General features: G+C 41.6%; 2 protein-coding genes across 13 annotated transcripts in view; one reads left to right on the top strand and one right to left on the bottom strand.

The window, feature by feature from the left end:
• LOC124126505 (trifunctional purine biosynthetic protein adenosine-3-like) overlaps positions 1 to 6,162 on the top strand; it is a 40,736-nt gene extending 34,574 nt beyond the window's left edge. For all 5 annotated transcript variants that reach the window (XM_048394118.1, XM_048394120.1, XM_048394119.1 and 2 more), the window contains exon 21: positions 304 to 6,162. In XM_048394118.1, coding sequence (XP_048250075.1) covers positions 304 to 489 — 186 coding nt within the window. In that variant the 3' untranslated portion in view covers positions 490 to 6,162. The remainder of the gene's footprint in view (positions 1 to 303) is intronic.
• A 650-nt stretch (positions 6,163 to 6,812) lies between these two features.
• LOC124126506 (metal tolerance protein 5-like) overlaps positions 6,813 to 21,003 on the bottom strand; it is a 29,602-nt gene continuing 15,411 nt past the window's right edge. For 7 of the 8 annotated variants that reach the window (XM_046489955.2, XM_046489956.2, XM_046489957.2 and 4 more), the window contains 8 exons: positions 15,242 to 15,329; positions 14,295 to 14,442; positions 13,157 to 13,313; positions 11,251 to 11,421; positions 10,756 to 10,878; positions 9,510 to 9,623; positions 8,363 to 8,466; positions 6,813 to 7,690 (listed from right to left, as the gene is read on the bottom strand). In XM_046489955.2, the coding sequence (XP_046345911.2) occupies positions 7,490 to 7,690; positions 8,363 to 8,466; positions 9,510 to 9,623; positions 10,756 to 10,878; positions 11,251 to 11,421; positions 13,157 to 13,313; positions 14,295 to 14,442; positions 15,242 to 15,329 (1,106 nt within the window). In that variant the 3' untranslated portion in view covers positions 6,813 to 7,489. Of the gene's footprint in view, positions 7,691 to 8,362; positions 8,467 to 9,509; positions 9,624 to 10,755; positions 10,879 to 11,250; positions 11,422 to 13,156; positions 13,314 to 14,294; positions 14,443 to 15,241; positions 15,330 to 19,395; positions 19,543 to 21,003 lie in introns of those variants that run through there. The other variant, XM_046489964.2, reaches the window with a different exon arrangement.

Raw genomic sequence — 21,003 nt, 5'->3', positions numbered from 1 at the left:
AGACATATGTTTTTACGAGTAAAAACACTTTCTAGTTAGGGATTGCCATGATTATTGTAAGATTTATAATATATATTGAGGAACCCATGCTTGTCATAAGAGGTGACTATTGGGATTGGGTGGTCAGGCTCCCTGATAGATAGATTGTGTAGATAGATGCTCATGATGTCAATCACTGGAATGTCTGGTCCAGACTTGATTATTTTCAGACCCTCATCATATAACTGGAATATTACTTAGGGCGGTCCTAAACAACAAACAAACCTGACTTTGGTGTAAACCAACAAACAAACCCTATTTCAGGAGGAGGTAGACGCTGGATCTATCCTGGTCCAGGAATCGGTGCCAGTGTATCCTGGTGACACTGAGACAAGTCTAGCGGAGCGGGTGAAGCGGAGAGAGCACAAGGCATTCCCCCAGGCTTTGGAGATGGTAGCCACACAACAAGTCAGTCTCGCACCGGACGGCAAGCTGGTGTGGAACTGGTAGCACCGGACCCAGCAGACCAAACATTTGGTTACTTCTAACCAAACATGACAAGGAAGAGTGATTACTGTTTGCTTCTTTTTAGGTGCTGAGACTTATATTATTTGATATTTGAGACACAGTAGAACCACTTTGTAATGCTAATGTTTTCCAGTAGATATTTTGGTGCAGTCCAGATTCGCCCAGTTGTAATACTCTGTTAGTGGTGGGTTGTTAGAAGAATTCATTATCAGTATTCTAGCTACCAACCACTATCTTGCTCCAAAATGACTCCGACGATAAGTCACAACCGCCAAAGCAGTTGTAGGTTGATGGGTGTGAATTGGTACTCAGGCAGTGGTTTTTGAAAATATAGTGCGGGCAGGCGGTGAATTTTTTTGTTTTTTTTGTTTTTTGTTCAAACTAGTATGTAACCAATAAACAGTTGTGTAATCAATAAACAACTGTGTACAATCATCCTGGGAAAGGGCCCCCCAACATCAATGTATTCCTTGATGAGTAAAATAGTGGAATACAGTATTTGACTTCCGTTGGACTTGGAATATTTAAGGATCTTTATTAGTTGTTTTTTTAAAATGGAAATAAAAACGAAATGTGCGGCGAACTTTATGATGATGCGGGCGGTGCCTGAAAACTATTTTTTAAATTTTTTTTTAACCTAACAGCCAAGAAGACCTTATAAAGGTAGCACTATGAAGAGGTTATGCTGTGTCCTGAAGATGTCTTGTAGTAGTGTTGTATTTTGTTGCAATAGGCTTGTCACTTACAAATACAGTTTTTACTTGTTGATTGATTTTATATTGTTGCACATTTTAGTGCTTAAGGAGTTTGATTTACAACTGTGTTCAATAGATATTCAAATGTGCTGATTCGGTGATATATCACTACTGTTGTTAATGCAGGAGATTAAAAGTGTTTTGTATTTGTTTGTTGAAGGCAGACCATGATATGTTTTCTGTTATACAGATGTTTGAATGAGAATGAATCCTGACTTAGTATTCAATGGGTTTATGTCTCCATTCTGTTATTTGTGGCCCAAATTCATTTGGTACTGCAGCTTAGTTTGTTGTCCGATTCGAATGACAAGTTGCTAAAATAGCCATCCCATGAAATAACTCTCATGAGCATGTGTGGTGAGAGATAAGGAGATAGGGCAACAGCTCAGTTTACCAGGTGCAACTTCCTGTGGTTCTCACTTCACAGCTCCTGCGTGCCTCTTCGATCCTTTGGGTTAATTGTGTAAAGGTTAGGGTAGGTTTCCCCCAAATCTATCCTTAGCCCTTGGATCCCCTTCACGTTCCTTAGGGTTGGGCACTACTTGCCAATCAAATTCCCTTTAATAGTCCTTGGGGCGAGTTGTGAGTCAGGGTATGGATTAGCTATCTATTTTAATCAATTAATCCAATGGAATTTGAGGAAAATCCAATTCTGATCAAGTTCTGCGGAGAAAATGGCTACTACCCATACGCCTAAAGATAAACAATTGGGTGCTTTGTTGGGGATTGTTAGGGAAATGAGTACTATCTATTTGTGATAGCACCAGTGGTCCTGTGGTAAAGTGTTGACTAATTACAGTAACTCTTTTGTGCAGCTTAGCTTCAAGATGGCAGCATGAGTTCGATTCTCCACGTGGCGCTAATTGAAATCTGATAACGTGTGCCCCAAAAGAGCCCTACCCCCGGAGATGGTGACAAAGCTATAGTAGTTCATGCCCTTATCACAAATGAATGTTGGAGTTATGTAGAATAGTGTTGAGAACTGAAGAATTCTTTGTACACTTAGTTAAACCAACTGTCATCATTTTAGAGGTTTTTGGTTAGGTTTATTTGCATATTTTGATTTACCGATTGAGATTTATTTCCACGTTTCAACAAGTTCTCAGAATAAGCCCAGGGGCTTCCACCATGCATGAACAAGCTCAGTTTGGAAACATGATACGTGGCCTTATGACATTGAAAGAAACTGTGTAAATATTGGTTATGAAATTTGTATGCCAGTCTGTTTTGGCTGTCAAGGCATATAGTTGAGATCAGCTGACATCTTCTTGAAACTTGTCTAAAAGCTAAAGTATTGTTTGTTTTCTTATGGATTTGAATATATATGTTGATTTTATTTCAGATGGATGCAAATTCTTTTGAATATCCTTTGTGATGGTTGTTGTATGCTCTTCACAAACTATGCTAACCACCATGCTGAGGGAAAAAAGTAACTTTGCTTCGTATAAAGTGGTGTGAATGTAACAACATTATATTTGGTCATTCGTCTGATCCAAACGCCCTAGGATTGGGGTGCCTTAAGAACTCAATAATGTCAGTATCGGGTGTGACCAACATTTGGGTTGATACAGGTGACGCAGCATTACAGACAGCCTGGAGGATGTTGTTTTCAAATGTCAACCAAAGATTGGCCCAACTGAGCTAGCTGGTTCTTGTCCTGCTGTAGGCGTCATTCTATCTCATCCCAGACATGTGTTATGGGAGGGAGGTCTGGAGAAACAGCCTTTCCGTGGCAGTACAGCAGCAATGTTGGCGGGCATTATCCTGCTGCAACGTGACATTTTCCCCCTGCATTTGCACAAATGGTAGGACATTGTTCTTGTAGTGGATGCAGACCATCAGAACTGTCCAGATAAAACCCAGACTCACCTGAGAAAGAGTGTGTCTCAGATGCTGTGTACACCAGGCTAGGCATGCCTGACAGTGAAGTGGATGCAAAATAGGGCCAACTGCTGGATGCCTGGGTCCCGATGTTGTGCCACTAATGGTCTCAACCTAGGAATTGCCCGAGATGTTACCGTGGCAGTTTGGTATCGATTCCAAACTTGCACCAAGCGAATAAGTTTTGTTGAGGTGACATCACACATGGACGACCAATCCGTGGCAAGTCATGATAATGCCTCCAAAAAGTTGATATTGTCTGCACCCATCCCGTTTGCAGCATGCCCATGGCATAGCATAAGCATAAGTGTATTTATCAGCACATGATAGCTAAGTAATCATTGTGTGTTGTTCACATTAAAAAAGCATGTGCAAGTTGTGAGTTTCCATGGCAACGACTGAAATTGGCGCTGGTGCTCCACCCAACCAGGCATGTCATATTGGCGGGGGATATGAGTATTTCATGCTTGTTGAACTTTATATGAAGCACAGTAACTTTTTTTGTTTATATTAGATCACTGAAAACAGTGAGCTTCTGTACCTCTGGTACTCTGCTTTTTGTGTGTGTTTATGCATTTGTCTTAAGTTTACAGCTCGTTTTATTACATGTAAATTTGTTGTGCATTTTACGTCATCCATCAGACTATTATGTTCAGACTGATTTTATCAAGGGTTATATTTTGTTTTTCTACAAGTTTATGTGATATGAGCCGGAGAGGTACACTAGTTGCATGGATCAAGTTGGACAGATATATGAGTAGTTGTGTTGAAAGGTTGGACACATTTTTCAACAATCTCATTAAAATCAGATCTTAGTTCTCGCTCCCGCTAAACAAAGATCTGAGGACATCCCATTACGGGTCACGTCAGACGGCCTTGCGGGAACTTTGACCAATGGAAGGACTGACAAGAAATCGACATTAGCCAATCAGAAGGCAGCTTTCTCTTGCTTTACGGCACTAGTTTAAAATTGGCGACGACACTTTGAAACATAATTTGACAAAAGAACATCCTTGAATGGCTAATAGATGGTCTAGATGTATGAATTCAGTCATTAAACCCGTAACTATCGTTCGGAATATCCTGTGTCGAGGTTGCATGATCTAGAAAGTGACGCTCTGATGGTCGGATGAAAGGTCGTTCTGACGTGACCCCTAATGGGATGTCCTCAGATGTTTGTTTAGCAACAGTGAGAACTAAGATATGATTTTGAGATTGATTTTCAACAGTGTTTTTGTACTAACCCCCTTTTGATACGCCAGTGCAAATGCAATTTTTTGTCCATCTGTTTTTCTACTATCAAATTAATTGTACTACAAATATGAATGAGCATGTACCCCTGAGGTGGAATACTTTACCTTGTGTGCATGTTTATCGGGTGGTCAGGCTCACTACAACGTGTTTTGATGCAATGCACCCATTGAGGGTTTTGCAGTGATCGCAGCCCATGTGTGTCACAGCTGAAATATTGCTGAGTTTGGTGTCCCAGATCTGAGTGAGTGATAGATCAGATCATGCCACGAGATGATGAAAGACCCGCAAAAGCAATTAACAGCTAGCAATTATTCATGCTTGTATCATGTTTGCTTGATTGAAAGATTACCTTAGACCAAGAAAAACTTATTCATTTATTTATTCAAACATTCCTCAATATACAACATGACCAAAATACACATACAGCTGCTTCCTTGCTTCCCTCCTGTAAATTGACAGCCTGCTGACATGAAAATAAATGAACTGGATGAAAATAACTGGCTTCTGGTTATTTAATGAAACTTTACACTGATCAGCAGAAACGACTGGAGATCTCCATTTAATCAAACAGGTACAAAGATCTCAGGACATCCAATTACCTGTCACGTCAGACCGACCACTGAAATGTTGACACAGTTCTCAATTAAAAACTCCCACACTTTAACATACGCTTAGCCCTAAGATTGCTTTGTGCAAGTGGGGCCTGGTAAGCGACGCTTTGATTTGTCAGATGGAAGGTTGTTCTGACGTGACCCATAATGGGATGTCCTCAGATCTTTGTTCAGCGACAGAGTACAGAGAAGAAATGAGTATGGTGATGATCACTTGAAACATCAAGATAAGTAGCATCATCACCTTGTACTCCCTTAATCCATGACCGACCAACCCATGAGGAGCTACAATAACCAACTGGCTATCTGATTTCCTAGGAATTGAACCGGAGCCTGGTTTAACTGATGTACTTTCTGTTCATCCAAACAAATCTTCCTCTCAGCATGTACACAAGGTGCATTTGACATTTTGCTCCTAAAGATATGATCAGGATTGATTTTCTGCTTTGAAACAGTAGGTTGAAAAGTGTTCCAGGAGGCAAGTAGATAGATGCGGCGAGGTTCCAAATTCAATTCTAGAGATATAACCCCGTGTCTAAGTCACGACAAAGCTCAAAAATACCCTACAGACGCACTATTGTAATGTCCTAATTCATCATCAATACAGTTACAATATATAAAAGTACTGCCACATAACAATAGAGCTTGGATGAAATTGAAAACCTTAAAGTGACACCTCTGCCTTAATCCAGACCAATGACAGCTCTGGGATTGCTTTACTCAAGAAGCCCAAAATATCGGTTTACATCAAAATGTGTCATCACTTATCAAGTCTTACAAACTGTAATTTGGTATCAGGTAGTCAAAATGGCAGTTGTATGAGGCTTTATGCGTGTCAATCAATCTTTATTCAAGGCCTTCAGTACAGACAGTTGTTGCACACAATATAAACTATTTGCAAATTTGGTTTTATCGAAACAGTGCGTGGTATTTCTACATGGCCATGTTTTGTATTATTAATGTACCTTGACATGCCGGAATTTCACAATATTTGAATCATAAAAGTAGTGTACATGAAGGTATTTTTCTCTCAGTGTAGTACAATGGACATACAAGTAAAACATGATATTCATCCTCTGTCTTGGCTAGTACACCTTTTACATAATGGTTCTGACCTTGGAGTTTTTGTATATCGCCCTCTCTTGATGCATAAATCATGGGATGAAAAATGAATTCTTTCTATTTACATCAACCAGATACTGTTCAACATTCAATAAAAATGTGTCCGATAATGTCAACAAAACTGACCATGATTGTGTATAAATATGTTTACCCTCTGTAGAAAAGAATTGATAAATACACTTTCAGATTGTACATACCAAACATTTCCCAAACCACTATTGAATAACATATATTTTCACATAAGTTACCCAGTTATTCTTTCCATTGGTATCACATAAGATCATCATACTGTAAAATTTCTCAGGTGAATCTTGATGAATTCATGTTAAGCAGTTTCAGTCAGTACATTTAGCTGTGACAATCTGAGGAACTCAGCCACATAAACCATTGCGCAAGATGTGTCGGTTTTTACACCATTTTACATGCATTAAAGTGACCTTTTTCGATATCGTATAAAAATTACTTGTAATTCATGTAACCAAGGATTTGTATATTCTTCAATTATAAACCATCAAAGGGCCATTTTTCATTGTTTTTTTTTATGAAAATATCTTTAGTGAGTTTAAATTTATCACAGTAGTTTCCTGGATCATAAATTTGCATTTGAAAGTCCCCGGTGGCGGTTGAGAACATGATAATATCATCTGCAAATAATATAAGAATGAGTTGAACAACATCTGGATGTAATTGAATACCCTTTATGGATTTCCGATACTAATTCATTTATGCAAAAGGAAAATAAAACTCAATATACATCTTTGGCACACGCCAAATTTGCATTCAAACATATCATATACACACGTTTTAACATTTTTATATCAGCTTTTACTTTTACATCCTTGCGACAATTTCACTGGGAATGTATAGTCCTTGTGCCTTGACAATGTCACTGGGAAAGGTGATGTTCTTGCTTATTGAGATTTCACTTAGAACGGTAACGTCCATATTTCTTTTGCGATTTCACTGACCACGGTAAGTCCAGTTAAACAAGGTTTCACTGAGCATGTGGGGTGTAGACTCCAGTCTTGAAATGTGAACGCTTTGTCTCGTTTTTTATTTGTTCAGAGTTCAAGGTTTTTTTTCATTAATTCATCTCATTCCCTATTTTCTGAGTAAAACCCGGGTTATCTGTAGTGGAGACATTCATCTCTGCCCTCTCATACCCCCATTTCGTCTTGAGGGAGGGGGGTTGCAAAAGTGGCCCTGTTGTCTTAGGCGCCAGAATTCACTGTTTGGAGTTGTATCGTATTGGAGGCGTATCAGATATAAATGTTTCACAATCACAAAGCATCATCATTCCTCTAAATAGAGTTGTGCGTAATAGATTACATTGTCTCACTCAACCCATTATTCTTTTACTCATACGATCTTGTGTTCAGATTTCGGATTGTGTGTATATTCGTAGTCTAAGTGGACGAACGCTCTCTCCACTTCCGGCAACGCCTCCAACTTCAGCTGCAACGGCTCGCCGATGTCGTGAGCCTCCTTCATGGACATCGCTTCCGGAAGCACGATGTCAACCTCGACCAAGAAGTTGTTGCCAAAATGGAACGCCCTCACCTGGAAAACAGCCATGTTTATTGTCAACATCCTAATTAATCTGTGCCCTACATTTCCATTCTATACTGCCCAACATTTGATAGGGATTTGGGTATCCAGGTGGGATCTGAATGTGACTGATTGCTTGGATTTGTTTTATTCGAACAGTCTTACAATTTGCCATGTGAATGACGCATGGGCAGCTTTATTTCAAGTTGAATAAACACTACAGTAAACTACTTTCATAACGAACACGCTTATAACGAACTGACGGATATAACACTGTTTTTTTTGTCCAGGGCATTTGCTGTATATATCCTTATAATGAACTACGGTTATAACGAACTAAAATTAGTGGCCCCTCTGAGTTCGTTATAACCTAGGTTACTGTATATCAGTATCCCGATCAAATGTTGAACTGTATATTATGAAACACAGCCTTGTCAAAATACACTCACTGGCTCAATTAATAAAAAGTGGCCTTTGGAACGAGGATATTTATCATAATAGAATGGATATATAAAACACTGGCTTGTCAGGAATGCGTTCTCAATAATCAATAATCGTGATACTTTTGTTGTATTGCAATGAACAAGGCATACTCCATGTGATAATATTGTTGTCATTGTTTTCATAAATAAAAAACCATTTAAAAAAAATAATTATGTTTGTGTTGGTAGCTGGTCCACTCACTGTATCGATGTGCAGTATCTTTTTATGGTGGTTTACGCATATCCATGTCAACTTGCTGAGAAACTCCGGCCGAGCCGTGTAGCCTGTCAGAAGTCGGATTTGCTCTGAAACACACAGTACCAAAGGTTGCATCTACCTCTGTCATAGTCTATAGTTCGAGTGTTCGCTGGGATGGTGGGGTAGCCTAAGTACTCAAGGAAATGAAAAAAACCCTGTTTTTCTCAATTTTAAAATCGACACAAAGTGTTACGTAGCTGTAAATACGAAATAACAAAACAACTCGAAAAGTACTAGTCTGGATTTGCTAGTTTGATCTCAGTGAACAATACACAATGTACTTTACAGGAGGTAATTTGTCGGCACTTTCAACATTCAAAAATAAAACTAAGTCCAAATTGACATAGCAGAAACAGACTATAGGCATTATGCACCTGTTCTCACCTGTCGTCAAGGTGTCATAGGTCACCTTGATCTACTTACACCTGGTTATGCCCTGTTTCACAATAGTCTGTTTTATTCACATTTTTACACACTTTTACGTGTAAAAAGGCATAAAAACATTTGATACGCTGTATTTGTGCCACGGCCCAATTAGTACTAATTTAGTTGTTTGAATATTTACATATTTTGTATATTAACTGCATTTATTTAAGATCCGAGGTCGAAAAAACAGGGTTTTTTTCATTTCCGTGAGTACCCTAGTGGTTAAACCGTTCGCTCGTCACGCCGAAGGCCCGGGTGAGATTCCCCACATGGGTACAATATGTGAAGCCCATTTCTGGTGTCCCCCGACGTGATATTGGTGGAATATTGCTAAAAGCGGCGTAAAACAGTACTCACTTACTCACTAAAGTGTTCGCTAAAACTGGAATACTGCTCAACTCATTTAGGGACTCACGGTCCTCCAAACACGGAGGCACTGGTCATCTTTGTTGCCGCAATTCAATGTGCACAGTTGCGTCATTTAGGCACGCCAGAGATTTAAGACGGTGGCTTTGAATACTGATTTGCCCAAATTTCTTGGTTTGTCAGCATACCGGTGCTCGAGGCTTTTCTCCTCACAGTAAGCTGACATGCCCTAATAGAACTGGAATACCGTAAAAAGAGACATTCAACCAACTCACTCATACTCCCAAGTACACGTTACCTGCCCCAGTCTGCCACCAGTTGTAGACGATGTACAAGCTGATGAGGATGGCGCCGGCGGGATCCACGTAGCTCAGGCCTGATATGCCAGTCAGCTTTTTCATCTCGATCGACCCTGCAATTCAGATTGGGGGAGATGTTTCCATTTATTCTAAAACCGAGATACGTTGCATGGGACACCTATCACAGATCACAGACCACATTACCGCTTACACTGGTATCTAGAAATTGTGAGTGAATGTCGTTTACTGCCACAGTCAACAAAATTCCAGCTAAATGAGCTAATCGAATCTTGATAGGCAAACAACATTGCAGCACCAGAACGCGCTACCGCTGATCCATGCCGTCAAGGTAGGATGACAAGCAAGACAATTCACAGGGCCTGACCATCCTGTCCATTTAAGTTGCCTTTTAGCGTGAGGTACTTGGGACCAGATCTATGTCAGTGTCCTCATGGGATTCATTCATGACAACATGCTTATAACATGATTGCCCTTGTGTTTCAGATATCTCACCTTGTTGGATTTGCGGGGCACACGTTTAGTTTTTGTTTGTTTGTTTGTTTGTTGTTTAACGCCGCACTCAGCAATATTCCAGCCATATGACGGCGGTCTGTAAATAATCGAGTCTCGGCCAGACAATCCAGTGATTGACGCGGGGCAAAAGTGGCCCTGAGAACAAATTACTAGAGAGTCTGGGTCATTATACGAAAATGATTTTCGTTACCATAACTACGTTTGCATAGTTTCTTTGTTTGTTGTTTAACGCCGTATTCGGCAATATTCCAGCTGTGTGACGGCGATCTGTAAATAAACGAGTCTGGACCAGACAATCCAGTGTCTGACATCATGGGCATCCATCGACGCAATTGGGATCGATGACATGTATCAACCAAGTCAGGTAGCCTGTCCACCCGATCCAGTTGGTCGCCTTTTAACGACAAGCACAGTCGCCTACAGCAAGCATAGGTTGCTGAAGACCTATTCCACCTTTTCTACCCCGGATCCGTTTAGATAGTAATGCCTTCATCACCATCTCTTATCAGAAACCTTACACCTTTGTTTCCGACTCGTTTTCGCCAATGGTTGAAAGAAGAAAGAGAAATGCATAGTGTTTAAAAATTTGCTCTCGCACACAATGTAATTTGATTGGACATGACTTCTTGACGTCTTCTCATTTGATCGTAAGATTTATGGTTCTGATGACGTGTGTCATCCAACTGGGCCAGAAGAATCAGCAGCACGTACCCACATAGCCGCATGCGATGGCTACGGCGTTGGAGCACACGTCGTTCCTATGATCAAGTGCCAGGGTCTGTACCGAAGGTGACGGGATACGTCGGCATAGCAACCACAGCACCAACTTAGCACCTACAATACAGACAGTTAAACTTTAAACCAAAAATACAGACCCAGACTGACATCTTAACCTCATACCAAGAACACAGACAGTTAACCGTGTTACCAACAATACACATTTGTAAACTTGGTATCAACAATACAGACTGGTAAAATTGGTACCTCAACACAGATCGATCAATTTGGACAACAGCGAATGGTAAATTCAGCACTTTCAACACAGATTGGTAAACTTGGTACCTACAGCCCAAATCGGTAAGATTGGTACCTACAACACAGATTGGTAAAATGTTTACCAACAACAGACTACAGACAGTAAGATCGGTGCTTGGAGAGGAAACATGTAGTGTAGTGCCTCTTTAACCATCGTCACCAACGACCTACCAACGGTTCCTCCAGCGATGGCGAAGACGGGGATATCGACTACTGGAAGTCCGGCCGTCCCAGAGGAGATTGAGATGATCTTCGTTATGGACTCTCGAGTCAGTTGGAGGGAGGCGGCCGCCATTAGCACGGAGAGGATGGTGATGGCGACAGGCTCCAGCTTTGTCCGACCTGAAAGTTCAAAAATGAAAAAAACTTTCTGCATGTTGAGTGTTTTTTGTTTTTTTTATATATTTGCTGCCTTTACTCGCCTTTTCATTCTTTTCACAAGAATACGCAATTCGAATTGAATTTTATGCTCACAGTAACATTCCGATTAGATTATACATGAAGTCAGTCAAATATATTCAGTTTATGACATTTCTAAATGTAATTCCGCTGAAAAGACTGTATTCTGAAAAAAAACTTTCTATTTATGACAAGGAGAATTATTATGGATGACAACTTGTATATTATCCACAACACAACTCCTTGTCATGGTTACACCCAACTTCTAAATGCCTAAAAGACTCTCAACCTTCTATCCCTTTTCGACATTTTATCCCACTGCACTTGATAACACACAACTGTAATGCATATGCTTGACATTCAAGATCATTCCTGAATATAATAATAAACATTTGAATGATTTTACAAGATTCCAGAACAAGGTCACTGCACAAAACATCACGTGGTTGAATTTCAACAGAAATAGTTCCACCACCAGCGCATGCTGACCTGATAGTGAAATGAATGCCGACAGTCCTTTGTGAAATAAACAAATTTACAAGTAATTAGGCTAATGTATGCCAGTAGCAGCCCTTCCCTAAATCTGTTGTAGGACGTGAGCGTGATTAGGGGCAGGTTAGGGTTGTGTGTAGGGGGTGAGCGGGGTGAGGGGCAGGTTGAGGTTGTGTGGAGGGGGTGAGCGTGATTAGGGGCAGGTTGAGGTTGTGTAGAGGGGGTGAGCGTGATTAGGGGCAGGTTGGGGTTGTGTGGAGGGGGTGAGCGTGATTAGGGACAGGTTGAGGTTGTGTAGAGGGGGTGAGCGTGATTAGGGGCAGGTTGGGGTTGTGTGGAGGGGGTGAGCGGGGTGAGGGGCAGGTTGGGGTTGTGTGTAAGGGGTGAGTCTGATTAGGGGCAGGTTGAGGTTGTGTGGAGGGGGTGAGGGGCAGGTTGGGGTTGTGTGGAGGGGGTTGTGTGGAGGGGGTGAGCGTGATTAGGGGCAGGTTGAGGTTGTGTGGAGGGGGTGAGGGGCAAGTTGGGGTTGTATGGAGGGAGTGAGGGGCAGGTTGGGGTTGTGTGGAGGGGGTTGTGTGGAGGGGGTGAGCGTGATTAGGGGCAGGTTGAGGTTGTGTGGAGGGGGTGAGGGGCAAGTTGGGGTTGTATGGAGGGAGTGAGGGGCAGGTTGGGGTTGTGTGGAGGGGGTTGTGTGGAGGGGGTGAGCGTGATTAGGGGCAGGTTGGGTTGTGTGGAGGGGGTGAGCGGGGTTGCCTTGTGTGGGTAGGGGATGGGTTTAATAAGTAATTTCAGTAAGGAAATATTTAGATCAATTAGGAAGGTGAGTGTATGTAAGGGTGTCTCACATTAGGGTGCATGTAGCATTGTCTTACATGGGGTGCATGTAGCAGTGTCTTACATGGGGGTGTATGTAAGGGTGTCTTACATTGGGGTGTATGTGTGGGTGTCTTACATTGGGGTATATGTAGCCGTGTCTTACATTGGGGTGCATGTAAGGGTGTCTTACATTTAGGTATACGTAGCACTGCTTTACATTGGGGTACATGTGGGTATCTCTCACCTTGAGTATATGTGTAGGGGCTAGATATGTAGCCAAGTCTCATTTTTGAGAGTATATATATCTCAGCTTGATATATGGTGTCTTTATTGGTTGTCTCACATTTGGGTACATCTGAGGGTGTCTCACCTTGAGGGTATATGTAGGGGTCTCTCTTCTTCACGGCCTTGGTTGCCCACCACAGAATGATGCCTGACGCGAGGTCGACGATGCTGTCCACCAGACTGGAGATTATGGCAATGGAGCCAGAGAGGGTGCTGGCCACTGCTTTCGCTATGAGAAGTAGCTGCAACATGGCGATTTTAACACCATCACAATGTAAGCAGCAACAAGGCGAGGTGAACGCTATTACAATACGTCAGCAAAGTGGCGAGGTGGATGTTGTTTCCCATCTTCCAGAGGCAAGTGAGTTAACTGACTATAAAAGTCCAGTTTCCACCCTTGCGTGTCAGTTAACTCTCTTGCCCCGGGAAGATGGCTGTTTCCATGCAATCAGTAACATGGTGATGTGAAGCGTGTTACATTGTGGTGACAATAAAACAGTTATATCACTGCCATGGCTACCTGACTGAGGTAGTTGGATTTTACGCCGTTTTTAGCAATATTCCAGCAATATCACGGCGGGGGACACTAGAAATGGGCTTCACATATGATACCCATGTGGGGAATCGAACCCGGGTCTTCTGCGTGACGAGCGAACGCTTTTACCACAAGGCTACCCCACCGCCCTAATGGCCACCTGAAGTAACAGTCAGCAAAATTATAAACTAATCACAGGGCCGATGCCCTACATTACAGTTGTATTACGCCATCCCCATCAATACGACACATAGTCAGCATTGTTACATATGCATCAGACCGGAGTCAGCAATAACACAGTTATCATGCCGCAGACAGAAATATTTCTGATATTGAGTGAGTGATTATGGTTTTACGCCGCTTTTCGCAATAATCCAGCGATATCACGGTTGGGGACACCAGAAATGGGCTTCACACATTGTACCCATGTCGGGAATCAAACCCGGGTCTTCTGGGTGACGAGCGAACACTTTCACCACAAGGCTATCCGACCGCCCCTGTTTCTTATAGATCACGCGAATAAATGTTGTTTTACGTGAAAGTCAACAATGTTACATCTTCACCACCGCTGAGAAACCATTGGTTGATAGCATAATCAATACCCCATTTTACGACAAACATCATGTAATTCTTAGCTGGCAGAATATGCTTGGTGGAACCTATTGGTTTCCAGCATGGATGCACTTACACAGTTGACACCAAACGTCAGTCGGGCGTAAAACAACGCCTTCTTCTGGAGCACATTGACATCATTGGAGTCAAGCATGGCATCATTAATCTCCAACTGCAGCTCCTCGAACGACTCGATCAGTCGGTCCTGCGCCTTGTAGTAGGACCTGGACACATGGGAAGTGACGTTACGTGAGTGAAATTGGGTAGATATAACCTGGGACCCGCGTGTGCACCAACTGTACTCATGACGCCTCACTGTATCACAGCGACTGGCTGGATCAGAAGCTTGACATGAGTGAGTATGGTTTTACGCCACTTATAGCAATATTCCAGCAATATCGCGACGGGGGACACCAGAAATGGGCTTCACACATTGTACACATGTCGGAAATCGAACCCGGGTCTTCGGCGTGACGAGCGAACGCTTTAACCACTAGGCTGCCCGACCGCCCCGGCTGGATCAGAAGCTTGACATGAGTGAGTATGGTTTTACGCCGCTTTTAGCAATATTCCAGCAATATCACGGCGGGGGACACCAGAAATGGGCTTCACACATTGTACACATGTCGGAAATCGAACCCGGGTCTTCGGCGCGACTAGCGAAAGCTTTAACCATAAGGCGACCCAACCGCCCAAGCTTGACATGAATTCTACTCAATACAAATGCACACTGTATTGTAATATGTTTATCCAGAGAAATAAAGGAACACGTGGCATTAAAATAGTCCATATAAGGACAATGCGTCACTGAGCAATATGATAGAACCTGTCTCATTCAAAATTGTCAACAAGACACATTTGAGACACATATCGAACACATGATTCTGTTCCTGCATTTCGTTCCATCAGTACGTAAGTATTCAGTTTTCTTTTACAGTGGGTATAAAACTATATTTCTTCAGGAAACGAACTAGTTTTAATCAATAGTCCAATATTTTAAGATGCGTTGTATGTGAAATTTACCTGATCCGCTTGTTCTGGAGTTTGTCGTCCACACCGTGTTTCTTGGAGGTGAAATGCGATAGCGGTATTTTCCATCTCCCTTCATCGTCTGAAAATAAAGAAAACTAGTTGTAAGTCTAGAGGTGATGGCAATACAGAAAATTAGTGTTAAGTCTAGAGGTGACTGCAATACAGAAAACTAGTGTCATGTCTAGAGGTGACTGCAATACAGAAAAATAGTGTTAACTCTAGAGGTGACTGCAATACAGAAAACTAGTGTCATGTCTCGAGGTGACTGCAATACAAAAAACTCGTGTCATGTCTAGAGGTGACTGCAATACAGAAAAATAGTGTTAAGTCTAGAGGGGACTGCAATACAGGACACTAGTGTCAAGTCTAGAGGTGGCTGCAATACAGAAAACTAGTGTTTAGTCTAGAGGGGACTGCAATACCTACAATAGCATTGCACCTTCGGTAATACCACAACGATTTACAACATCGTTGCTTAAACTCAAAACCAAACGCTCACAATATCATTAATTTGTATCTACTGTAATACTGAAAACATTCACAATGCTATTGCATCTACTATGACATTAGAAAACACCCATGATATTGCTTCAACTATGATATCGCAAATTCCCTACAGTATCGGTGCATCGACTGTAATATTGTAATATTCCCACGATATCATTGTATCAACATGAATGTTTCAAAATCTTCACACTAGCATTGCTTCAAATGTGATATTACAAACCACACACAATAATAAAATGTCATTGCCCCTGATGTAATACCGCAAAGTTTCGCAATATCATTGCATTAAATGTTATAAAATGTTATAAAAATATCCGTGTTTCTACTATAATACTGCACATGTCCCAAAATACCAACGCATATACTGATACCACAGATTCACACAAACATTGCTTCAACTGTAATATTTCAAAAACACCCACAATATCATTACTTCTACTGCAAGACCACAGAATGCTCACCATGCTATTGCTTCAATTGTAATATTAAACATATTAAATAATATTCTAAACACACACAATATCATTGCATCGACTGTAATACCGAAAATGTTCCACAATATCACTGCATATATAACGAAAACCGCAACGATTTACACTAACATTGGTTGAACTGTATTTTTACAAAAACACCGCAATATTATTGCATCAAAAGTAATACCGCAAAAGATTCACAATGCCATTGATTCTACTATAATACCGCATATCTCCCACGATTCCACAGCATATACAGTAGTGCATCAACCGCACAACACACTATAGTAGTGCGTTAACTATAATACCGCAAATCTCCCACGATTCCACAGCATATACAGTAGTGCATCAACCGCACAACACACTATAGTAGTGCGTTAACTATAATACCGCAAATCTCCCACGATTCCACAGTATATACAGTAGTGCATCAACCGCACAACACACTATAGTAGTGCGTTAACTATAATACCGCAAATCTCCCACGATACCACAGCATATACAGTAGTGCATCAACCGCACAACACACTATAGTAGTGCGTTAACTATAATACCGCAAATCTCCCACGATACCACAGTATATACAGTAGTGCATCAACCGCACAACACACTATAGTAGTGCGTTAACTGTAATACCGCAAATCTCCCACGATACCACAGCATATACAGTAGTGCATCAACCGCACAACACACTATAGTAGTGCGTTAACTGTAATACCGCAAATCTCCCACGATACCACAGCATATACAGTAGTGCATCAACCGCACAACACACTATAGTAGTGCGTTAACTGTAATACCGCAAATCTCCCACGATACCACAGCATATACAGTAGTGCATCAACCGCACAACACACTATAGTAGTGCGTTAACTGTAATACCGCAAATCTCCCACGATACCACAGCATATACAGTAGTGCATCAACCGCACAACACACTATAGTAGTGCGTTAACTGTAATACCGCAAATCTCCCACGATACCACAGCATATACAGTAGTGCATCAACCGCACAACACACTATAGTAGTGCGTTAACTGTAATACCGCAAATCTCCCACGATACCACAGCATATACAGTAGTGCATCAACCGCACAACACACTATAGTAGTGCGTTAACTGTAATACCGCAAATCTCCCACGATTCCACAGCATATACAGAAGTGCATCAACCGCACAACACACTATAGTAGTGCGTTAACTGTAATACCGCAAATCTCCCACGATACCACAGCATATACAGTAGTGCATCAACCGCACAACACACTATAGTAGTGCGTTAACTATAATACCGCAAATCTCCCACGATACCACAGTATATACAGTAGTGCATCAACCGCACAACACACTATAGTAGTGCGTTAACTGTAATACCGCAAATCTCCCACGATACCACAGCATGTACAGTAGTGCATCAACCGCACAACACACTATAGTAGTGCGTTAACTGTAATACCGCAAATCTCCCACGATACCACAGCATATACAGTAGTGCATCAACCGCACAACACACTATGGTAGTGCGTTAACTGTAATACCGCAAATCTCCCACGATACCACAGCATATACAGTAGTGCATCAACCGCACAACACACTATAGTAGTGCGTTAACTGTAATACCGCAAAACACACACTAGAGTAGTGTTTCAACTGTAATACCTACCGCAAAACACACAATAGTCGTGCTTTAACTGTAATACCGCAAAACACACAATAGCAGTACCGCACAGATTCACAATACCGTTTCATCTTCTGGAATACCGCAAAACACCTTCAACGAATTACATCTGCTGTAATACGCAAAGATTCAAAAATGATATTGCATCAACTGTAATTCTGCAAAACACACACAATAACATTGCTTCTAGTGCAATGCCATCAAACACCACACTATCATTGCTTCTACTGTAATATTCCAAAACATTTACAACAGAACTTAATTTATTTGGTATAGTCTGGCTATGAGGCCAATAGTACAAATGATTGGATAATATTTCACATATTGTGACAGTGCGCTTCAGTTTATATTGGCTTTGGAATTTCAGAATTTTTTCAATATAACGTGCTTTCTGAAATATAATACTGTCGTCATTTGTTGTGGGTGCCAATACAATCTTGTGCATGGTAGGATATTGATAATAATACGAGGGCAAATACCTTAACCTTAAGTTAGTTTAAGCTGGACATATAAATACTGCTTGGTATTCATCATTAAGGTTGGTTGGTTGGTTTGCAATATTCCAGCTATAGGACGGCGGTTTGTAAATAATCGAGTCTGAACCAGATAATCAAGTGATTGATATCATGAGCATCGATCCAAGCAATTGGGATCGATGACATGCATCAACCAAGTCAGCGAGCCTGATCATCCGATCCCGTTAGTCGCCTCAAACGACAAGCATAGTCGCCTTTCACGGCAAGCATGGGTTGCTGAAGGCATATTCTACCCCGGATCTTCACAGGTCCATCATCTAAGTCTTCTTTACAGAAATCGCATAGACTGTCAGCAAAGTCATGGTAAAGATCTTCTTAAATTTACAGTCTTAATCGATGATAGATATTTTTCAGGTTGTAGTAAGGATTTGTAGGTGCAATATAAATCTAGCCTTGGTGAAAAATATATACAATCTGACCATTCTTGCATAAACAAATCTCTTGTTCTTTCCTTAAATGTATAAATATAACATCACATGGGCAAACTATCATTGCTGTAACTTTAAAACTCTAAAAAAATGCAAAACTTGGGGCTCGCCTCAAATATGAAGCCGACACGAACACGGACAACTCATCTTACTCACTCACATGTGCAGATGACATACAATAATCAATACAATTGACAGATTTAACGTGACGCCCAGCTTAGCATTCAACTATGATCTCGTTCGACAGCACGATCGCAGCACTGCGACTTTCGGAAAGACAAAACCTCAACAAACGCTAACATACGCTGACCACCGCCTTGTGAACCTGGCCCCAGAGAGTACACAGCTGGAGAGGCCCAATCACCTGTTGCATGTGACCAGGTCGCCCAAGCGAGCTCGAGCTACGCATTTTACAACAGAAACGATTGATTCATGAAACTGCTCGATGCAGTACAAGGTCGCACAACTGTTGTCCATCCAACAAACATAGTTTGAAGCAAGAATCCATCTTGCTCTACCTCACCTGACCCTTGAGATACTCTTTCCTCCGTGTCGGCCCAATGCTGACTCGAGAGCAGTAATGGTTCCATGCAAGTCAGTGTTCAGGTTCATGCTAGTCCCTCAGACTCCGCCTATATTCTGTTCTGCAACAGCTGACAGCAGATGTGTATACACACTCATCTGCATTCATTATCCCTAACCTGGGCAGATAAGTTTGACAGGTGGGCCCTTTGATGGATATTTTAAACAACCGCCATGATAACGAAACAGTTCCCGTTGGCATGTACAGGTTATTGACGTACACGTTTTGTTTCTTATCCAGGTTTGGGGACATTAGCAGACCTGTAGCGTCCCCAACTGTGAGTATCCCTGACGCCCTGTGTGCGTTCACAATTTTGACTCATAGAAAACAGGTATCACGTGGCTGTTTGGACATTTATCCCTATTAAATATTCTTATAAATCACTAATTAACTATAAAATTTGATGTAAATTCATTGCTATGGGAAACTTCAGCCAACTGATCGGTCCAACATCCGATTTAGAAATGGTCTTCGAAACCAATGTTTGTTGTTGGAGGCGATTAACGGGACCGCGATCAAGTAGCTGGAATATTGCTGAAATATAGTGTGGCGTTAAACAACAATGTATGTTCACGGCACTACCCTAGTATGTTCACAACGCCTCCCTAGTATGTTCACAACACCACCCTAGTATGTTCACAATACCACCCTAGTATGTTCACAACACTACCCTTGTATCTTCACAACACCACCCTAGTATGTTCACAACACTACCCTGGTATGTTCACGACACTACCCTGGTATGTTCACGACACTACCCTAGTATGTTCACAACACCACTCTAGTATGTTCACAACACCACCCTAGTATGTTCATAACACTACCCTAGTATGTTCACAACACTACCCTGGTATGTTCACAACACAACACTGGTATGTTCACAACATCACCCTAGTATGTTCACAACACCACTCTAGTATGTTCACACCACCACCCTAGTATGTTCACAACACTACCCTTGTATGTTCACAACACCACCCTTATATGTTCACAACACTAGCCTAGTATGTTCACAACACCACCCTAGTATGTTCACAACACCACTCTAGTATGTTCACAACACTACCCTTGTATGTTCACAACACCACCCTTATATGTTCACAACACTACCCTGGTATGTTCACAACACTGGTATGTTCACAACACCACCCTTGTATGCTCACACCACCACCTTAGTATGTTCACAATACTACCCTTGTATGTTCACAACACCACCCTTATATGTTCACAACACTACCCTAGTATGTTCACAACACCACCCTAGAATGTTCACAACACCACCCTAGTATGTTCACAACACCACACTAGTATGTTCACAACACCACCATTGTATGTTTACAACACCACCCTGATATGTTCACAACACTACCCTAGTATGTTCACAACACCACCCTAGTATGTTCACAACACCACCCTAGAATGTTCACAACAACACCCTAGTATGTTCACAACACAACACTGGTATGTTCACAACACCACCCTAGTATGTTCACAACACCACTCTAGTATGTTCACAACACTACCCTTGTATGTTTACAACACCACCCT

The sequence above is a fragment of the Haliotis rufescens genome, unplaced genomic scaffold (genome assembly GCF_023055435.1).
Source record: "Haliotis rufescens isolate VD_foot unplaced genomic scaffold, xgHalRufe1.0.p SCAF_13, whole genome shotgun sequence".
In the NCBI taxonomy this organism is placed as follows: domain Eukaryota; kingdom Metazoa; phylum Mollusca; class Gastropoda; order Lepetellida; family Haliotidae; genus Haliotis; species Haliotis rufescens.
The sequence above is the reverse complement of the archived record's forward strand: the minus strand, read 5'-3'. Positions and strand labels throughout refer to the sequence as shown.